Source organism: Parambassis ranga, chromosome 4 (assembly GCF_900634625.1).
Source record: "Parambassis ranga chromosome 4, fParRan2.1, whole genome shotgun sequence".
NCBI lineage: Eukaryota > Metazoa > Chordata > Actinopteri > Ambassidae > Parambassis > Parambassis ranga.
In genome coordinates this window covers 10,317,104-10,324,510 of record NC_041025.1, presented here as the reverse complement: position 1 = coordinate 10,324,510, position 7,407 = coordinate 10,317,104, and the positions used below count along the sequence as shown (strand labels likewise).

Sequence of the window (7,407 nt, the reverse complement as noted above, 5' to 3'; positions counted from 1 at the left end):
TCTCACTGTGTGGGCTGTTTTTATTATGACAGAAAATACTCTAATTTGATTAATTAGATGCTACTGAGGATTTTATTATCAATACTCTAGAATGAATGCTTAAAGTAAGTCAACCATAGTGCCATATTGATGCATCATCTGCAGTTTTTGCTATTGAAACTCTGCTTTTCAGCTTTGATGGTAACTGACAACAGCGTGTTCGATAGAAACACACACGCTTTCTCCATAGTTTTGAGGACACTAATTTTAACCCAGAATCAACTCCTGACCCCTATTGCCAGCTTAAATGGGAGGGGACTAGCCAAAAGGTCATCAAAATGCAAAAAATGTCTTTATATTTGTAACTAAAATTGGTCCTCATGACTATAGAAAAACACATTTCTGCTTAAAAGGTTTCACTTATTAGAGTCTGCAGAGAAGCCAGGGGGTGCTGTGGTCTACAGCCACCACATCACCAAGAGGAAATCCTGGAGCATGAAGTAGTCTTTTGTGACAGAGGAAACTGTCACAAAAGACGATCCAAAAATTGTGAAAATCTGAGCATGTCAGGCTCTGTACATACAGTAGCTCTGACATAAAAGGGCCAGCAGTACAATGCTTGTCAACACTGGAAGACCTGCTACACATGTTAATACATCATTAGTGTGTTAATGTTTCTACTTTTATTTAGACTTTACTAAACTCTACTTTTATTTATTTAGATTTCAATGTCAGATAAAGGTGTTCAAATGGCACAAAGACTGAGTGGTAAGAGCATGAATCTCTAAATTCTACATTTTACATCACTGTAAAGAGATTGACGTTATAGATGTGATACTACAATACATCCTTAAATCAAAGAAAGACAACTTTTACACCTGTACACCTGAATTGTTGCTGAGCTGCTGCTCAGACTCTCGTGTGCTGTTTTCTCTTACACTTCCATAACCTACATTTCACAGTGGCTCCATAACATCGGCTGTGTTTTGTTTATTCTCAATCTCATGGCCACCTGCTGGGGAAGGCAGGGAAAGCCAGCTGAATCACAATCATATTACAATGATATTCACTTTTCTGTCCTTAATTTATCACTTTATTTGGGCTTTACTTCTGTTTAGATTTCTAATCTTAATCTGGAAAACTGAAGAACTTCTGCAAACCTATTCAGAAAACTGTTTCACTCTGAAAGGTCCTTCACTTCCTTAATAAGCAGCATGTTGTCTTAAAGGTTAATATGGCCAAGACTGTCACAAGCATCCACAGTGCACACATTTAGCCTGAGAAACTGTTTTTCATGAACTCACATTGCCCTCTGGTGGGCTTTAAAGGACGAGACTTCAACTTTGACTCAATATTTACTCTGAAAGCAGAGGAGTAAAACTGCACATCAAGGGTTTAGTTTTACTTTGAGCGTCTGATGTGAATTTAATTTTTTTAAGTCCATGCTGGGAGGATCTCAGTGTTCTGGTTCCTGTCTAACAATAGGAAACCAGGCTGAGCTGTTACTGGCTGGTCTCCACAGGATGTGGCCTGGCTGGGCAGGAGCCAAACCTTCTCTCCAACTTCAGAGCCAGTTAATGTTGTGAAAGCTGCTTTGTTCACAACAAAATCTACCATGCAGAAGACTTGTTTTTAGTTCCTTAGTGCTTAATGAATTGAAATATATAACTGGATGTACTATTATGCAAAGCAGGAATTGTTTCAATTTGAACCAAATTAGAAAAAAAGCAACAAAAACAAGAGGAAAACATATATGCCTCTGATCAGTTAAGAGCCTCATTATCCTTTTGATCTGACTCGTATCCTTTCAATGGATAAAGGCCACACATCTTGCCTTTTTACACCGTTGATAAGCCTGTTTTGATCAAATTATTATGTAACATTACAGATACTGGAAGCTAAAGTCAGTGCAGAGATAAGACAGTTAGATATTAACTCACATCAGGGTCTGAGCGCCACACAGCTCAGCTCACATGTACACACGTGTTTGCAGAGGACTCCCTGAACTTGCGTAACCCGCATACCATAGAGGGCATTTATCACTTCCAGACAAGACAGCAAATATCAGGCTGCATCTCATGTGGTGGAAGACCGCCGTGAGTGTCAACATGATGCCTGGAACACAGTTTTCTACCCAGAAATATGATATAATGACGTTGTCTTCTGCTTTGCGGTTTTATTCTATTGTCATGAGCTGACGGGGAATGTTGTTGAGTCACAGCGACTGAGAGAAGCAGCAACACGACTACAAAAGTGTGCCAAAACAATGGCTTATCCACAGTTCAGAGGGTAATAACATGGAACAAAGTGAATCAAAGTGTTAACCTTTCTGTGATGAACAACAGCAGAGAAAACAATACACTGGATACACATGATATTACTGCAGAATAATACAAAAAAATCACTTCTTACATAAGAATATTTTAAAGACACTTAACAGTGTATCCTCTAATATTCACAAGAAAGGCGTCATTTTAAGTCATCAAATTACAGTTTCCTGAGGTTTGCACTGTAATTGTCATGTAAAAGCAGCCTGCTGTGGAACTAATCAGAGTATTTATTGACATACAGTGCATATATATATATTTGTACTGTATGTCATTTTAGTAAAATGATGCTGATGATAACTGACCCTGAAAGTTGAAAACAAACAATTTTTAGATATTTTAACCTACAGGATTAAGAAAACAAAACACAGACACCCTCTGCATCTCCTGGAAAGTCTGTTAAACTTGATTTATACTTCTGAGGCAGATTTACTGTGCTCCTCCTCCACCATGTTGGTGCTACATTAGAAGTTGTAGCCTTCGACGTGGCCTGACATCTCAGAAATGTAAAAGTGTGCGATAATAGGCCACAAAAGGTGTTGGTGTGGCACAGAAACCACACTTTTTTGCAGCACCATTACAAAGCAGGTGAGAGGATAAATGTTCAGGACACAGAAGTATAACTCGAGCTGAACACCTCAAACATGAACCCTGACTGTGTGTTTCACCTCATCTGGCTGCAGAGGCCGACGGTTTAATCTGCAGCCGTCACTAAGAAACACTGACAGGTGTTCAAGCTCAGAGGCTGAGTTTCAGAGGAGAGGCGCTGAAGGAACTAGGTTGAATATTTATAATATTTCTGCTCAGTGAATGTGTCACAGCGACTACAGAACTACATGTAGCTGTGGCAGTGTCCTGATGTGGGTTAAAAAAAGAGAAAGAAAAATTGTATTATATCATATTGTTAGGACAGATCTTCTTATTTCATCTTCTGCAGAAAAGCTCGGACCTCCGGTGGACTGTAGCCCCAAGGCCCCTTCTTCCCCTGAAGAAGAGAGAGAGGAGTGTTAAAGGAGCAATGATAACAAATGTTAAGGAGAATCAGTGACTGATCAACAATGATAAACACTTCAGGGATGGACCTTTGTCATGCAATCTACATGTCCAAACTGAGGCTGGCTCCATGCCAAGAATTCCACTGTTGTGTCTGTTTCTCCACACGCAATAGTTCAGAGGCTTCACTCTGGCTGCACACATCTCACCTTGTAGACGACCTTCCCAGCCTGCAGCACATAAAGCCTCTCGGGCAGAGCGCCGTACTTTATGGCAGTGGTGTCGCCCATCACGTCTACGACCACAGGACACAGGGGTTCCTTCTGGAGCAATATCTGTGCTGCGGACAGCCTGTCCTCCAGGTTCTGGTGCTGGTTGATGTCAAAGTTGTTGGTGAAGGCCCAACCATCTGTAATAGGGACACAGAATGCGTTTGTTGGAGTTGCAGAGATCATGTCATGAACAGGTCAACCTTCTTACAATCCAATGACTATAGGTGGCAGTGGCACCCAAACAGCAGCAAAGTCTGAAGAAACATCTGATGTGACCTTTATTTATTTATTTATTAATTTATTTATTTACATAGCAACAGAAATCGGATCTTTGATTTAGGGGTGAAGTGTGAAGTTTTACGCATGTGTTTTTGCTATAATAAATGAAGACGAAGAAGAAGACGTTTTGCTTATTTCGCGCAGATTCTCGCGATAACAGCTCCACCTGCCTGTCTCACCTGTTGAATGCGCCTCGGCGATGTAGACCACGAGAAAGTCAGCCACGTCCCTCAGGTCCTCGACAAGTTGCTTGAACTCGTCAAGTTTGTACATGAACGGGGGTCAGGTGCAGCTTCCAAAGCTCAGCACCAGCGGCCTGTTGCCTGCAGAGAGGACGGAGCGCAGAGACATGACACAAACACACAGAGAACGGACGCAGAGGCGTCTGAAACCTTCACGGACCTTTCAAGTACTTGCAGATGCTGGTTTCGTCTCCGTCCATGGTGACCACGGGTGAGTCTGGAGCTTTTCCTCCCATGAACGCCTCTTCTCCCAGCGACAGCCACATGTGTTTACCTGCAGTTCTAATGAAGGTAAAAGTCATAAAAGTCAGACCCCAATCCTCATACCTGAAGTTTGGATTCTGGGTCATGGTGATCCTTTCTCCCATTCGGAGGATCAGCGTCTTGGCGAGTCCTGGGGAGAGGGAATTGATGATCTTCAGGGTGAGACTGAGCCCCAGCATGTAGCACAGCTGGTAGGCTGTGGACAGATAAATCATCAGTTTTTGCAGAAACATGCTGGCGCCGTGGTGGTGCAGGAGTCCTGATATCACGGCGTCTTCTGCAAAGCTGACACTGTTCGTTAAAGTTCTCGGTTACCACCCACTCTGCTGCATTCAGGGCCGCTCCTACTGGGTCGTACTTTCCAGACTGCTCATTGCAAAGTGCGAGTGTGCTTTGCTTTCATAACAAACCAGACCAACTCAACAGAATCTCAGTTTATTGACAAAGGTGGCTGCCTGTCGCACCTCAGTTGTCTCCTACCATGTTACAAAAACTAACAAAAAACAGACATTTAAATGTCATAGTTGTCATTATGTAAATCAGCCATCTGTATGTGTGCAGTGTCTTTGTTTTTAGAAAACACAAACATGATGGGAGGAAGGATCCAGTAAGGAAGCAAGCACAGGTGTCTCTATTATCATTTCCAAAAAAGCAGCAGTGGGACAGTGGGGGTGTAAAAGCATCAAAGGTTATCCATGTTAAATCAGTAATGTAATGAATAATGTGGATGCACCCTCACAAACTGCCAACACAACAGCCGGTGAAGCATCAGAGGATGCTTACAGCTGTGTGCAGGATCATGACATCAGCTCAATTACATTAACAACGATCACATATTGCTGACAGCAGCAGGTGGAGTCAAGGGAAGCAGCAGTAATGACAATCAGAGCAGCGCCTCATAGAATGAATGACAGTTTAATGAGCCCAGACTACAGCACAGGTCTTCCTAATGCAAGATATGCTCCACTAGATGTTAGAGTATGAAGACACAGCGTTATTGTGTCTTACACAGACACAGCGTTAGTGTGTCTTCACCTTAATTTAATTCAGTCTTTAATATTTAGCTGCTGAGTGGACTGTTGTTACATTACAGACAGTGCCTGACTCCATAATGGAAAAACGTCACTTTAAAGATTGTGCTTCTTTGATTATTTTTATTTCCTGTTCGATGGATTAAATGAGGGAGTGAGCCACTACAGACACAGGATGTACAGTAACCCAGCTCTGAGATCATTTGTTAGAAGCATTTGACATTCACTTAACGACTTCCACAAAATGAATCTATATGTAACAGACACACATATACTACCTTAACTTATTTGCAGTACTTAAATACTGCATAAAATAAATGGTTGCCAGCACATAAGACGATAGACTGTCCCACATGTTTGGTTTGAGTTTGCTGCCCTCCAGTGGTCTGTCTGTACATTACAGATAGACTGCTTTGAGAAAATTCTTTCTAATACATGTTGTCACCGATATTTGTCATTTATATTGACTACAACCAATCAATAATGATTATACACTGGTTTATTGATCGATAATGTAATGCTGGTCATTTGTATTATTTTACCTAAACCTTATTTCCAACAGCACATAAAGGCAGCATCTGGTTTGTTACTATGGAGCTGTCTCTCTCCCTCATACCTGTCTGTAGAACATTGACGCGCTGTTGCGGACTTCCCTGAAACAGCCACTAGATGGCGACACAGAACAACACTTCCCCAAAAAAACGCAGCGCCCCTTTAAACAGAGCCATCAGAGATTGTTGTTAAACAAAAATAATAGCTGTTTAATTATGTTGTCTGTTCATACTCGGGACAAACTGTTTAGGATGTTTTGCAGTTGTAAGAAATAACTATTCAAAATAATTAAAATAAAGTTAAAGTGAAATGACTTATTACTAAGATAATTAAAAAAAAACTGAACAGGCTGGTTTTCAGGTTCATATGAGCATAAAATGTCTTTTCCCCTTGAATTAGTGCCACTCTGTTTTTTTTTTTTTTTTTAAATGAACTACTGTTTAAGGCTTTACTTGTGAAAACAGTTATCACGGACTTTCTTGTGGGTTACATGTCCTGATCCAGCTGTTATCCTCCCACAGAAACACGGACACGGTCTTCATTGGTGCTCCTGATCCAGCAGGCCAGCGGAGCTGTTGGGTGTCAATCTCACAAAAAGGGGGAAGCGAAAGAAAGAAACAAGGAGTGAGTGAGAGAAGGAGGGAGGGAGGGAGGGAGAGAGAGAGTCGGATGCTGATGTCTGATCCTCACTGAGATGATGCTATCGATCAGGCTTACACAGGCTTTCCTCTCCAGTTTGACAAACATGCTGATGTGCGTTATAAGACCTCTCCCGCTCCTCATAAGCTAATTGGACAAGGTAGGCATGACCACATCCCTGAGATTTCCACTGTCCTTCTTCTTCCTCTTCAAATCAATGCATGTTTGCACTCTTCAGCGCAAAGCTGATTTCTGTGTCCGTGCGCTCAGGTAATGTGAGCAGCGGCCGCACACTGCATGGGAACGCCGAGTCATCAATGCAGAACTCCTCAGCGCTGTTCGGGATGGTCAGCCACTGCCAGACCCCAGCGTTCACGGACTTTCCCGGCCTGACGCTCTCCGTATACGGCAGCAAGGCAGACATCTGTGCGCGCCGTGCCGGGAACAATGCGTACGGATCTCAGATCTGCCGGAGTTCCCCAGACACCCCGACGCACATGAACTGTGCCAGCCCGAAGCGGCTCAGTGCGTCCGAGGAGAAAACGCATCTGTCAGCCAAATCCCCGCGCCTCTGCTTCTCTCTCCCACCGGTGCAAGGTAAGACTCCGTCACTATATGTCAACCCAGGCTGCAGGTTTTTAGTAATTAATGCTGAGGAGGTGACGCTGATTTGCTGAATCTGTCATTTTTGGATGAAAAGAAAAAACACAACCAAACAGAAAAAAGTCATCAAACTGCTTCATGTGTGTTCATGCAGAGCATCCTCCGACACAGCTGTGCCGTGTGTGTTTGTGTTAGTAGTTGCGGATTAGGCCTGTTAATTAGATGC

General features: G+C 42.6%; 2 protein-coding genes across 4 annotated transcripts in view; one reads left to right on the top strand and one right to left on the bottom strand.

Moving 5' to 3' along the window:
- Positions 1 to 2,149: 2,149 nt before the first annotated feature.
- On the bottom strand, positions 2,150 to 4,660 carry dio1 (iodothyronine deiodinase 1). The gene is made up of 4 exons (XM_028403668.1): positions 4,253 to 4,660; positions 4,030 to 4,173; positions 3,509 to 3,708; positions 2,150 to 3,291 (listed from the first exon to the last, which is right to left on the bottom strand). Exons 1-4 carry the CDS (start codon positions 4,587 to 4,589, stop codon positions 3,226 to 3,228), a joined length of 747 nt encoding a protein of 248 aa, XP_028259469.1. The 5' UTR covers positions 4,590 to 4,660; the 3' UTR covers positions 2,150 to 3,225.
- Positions 4,661 to 6,506: 1,846 nt separating this feature from the next.
- Positions 6,507 to 7,407, top strand: part of glis1b (GLIS family zinc finger 1b) — a 62,576-nt gene continuing 61,675 nt past the window's right edge. For 2 of the 3 annotated variants that reach the window (XM_028403661.1, XM_028403660.1), the window contains exon 1: positions 6,776 to 7,175. In XM_028403661.1, the coding sequence (XP_028259462.1) occupies positions 6,800 to 7,175 (376 nt within the window). In that variant the 5' untranslated portion in view covers positions 6,776 to 6,799. Of the gene's footprint in view, positions 6,739 to 6,775; positions 7,176 to 7,407 lie in introns of those variants that run through there. The other variant, XM_028403662.1, reaches the window with a different exon arrangement.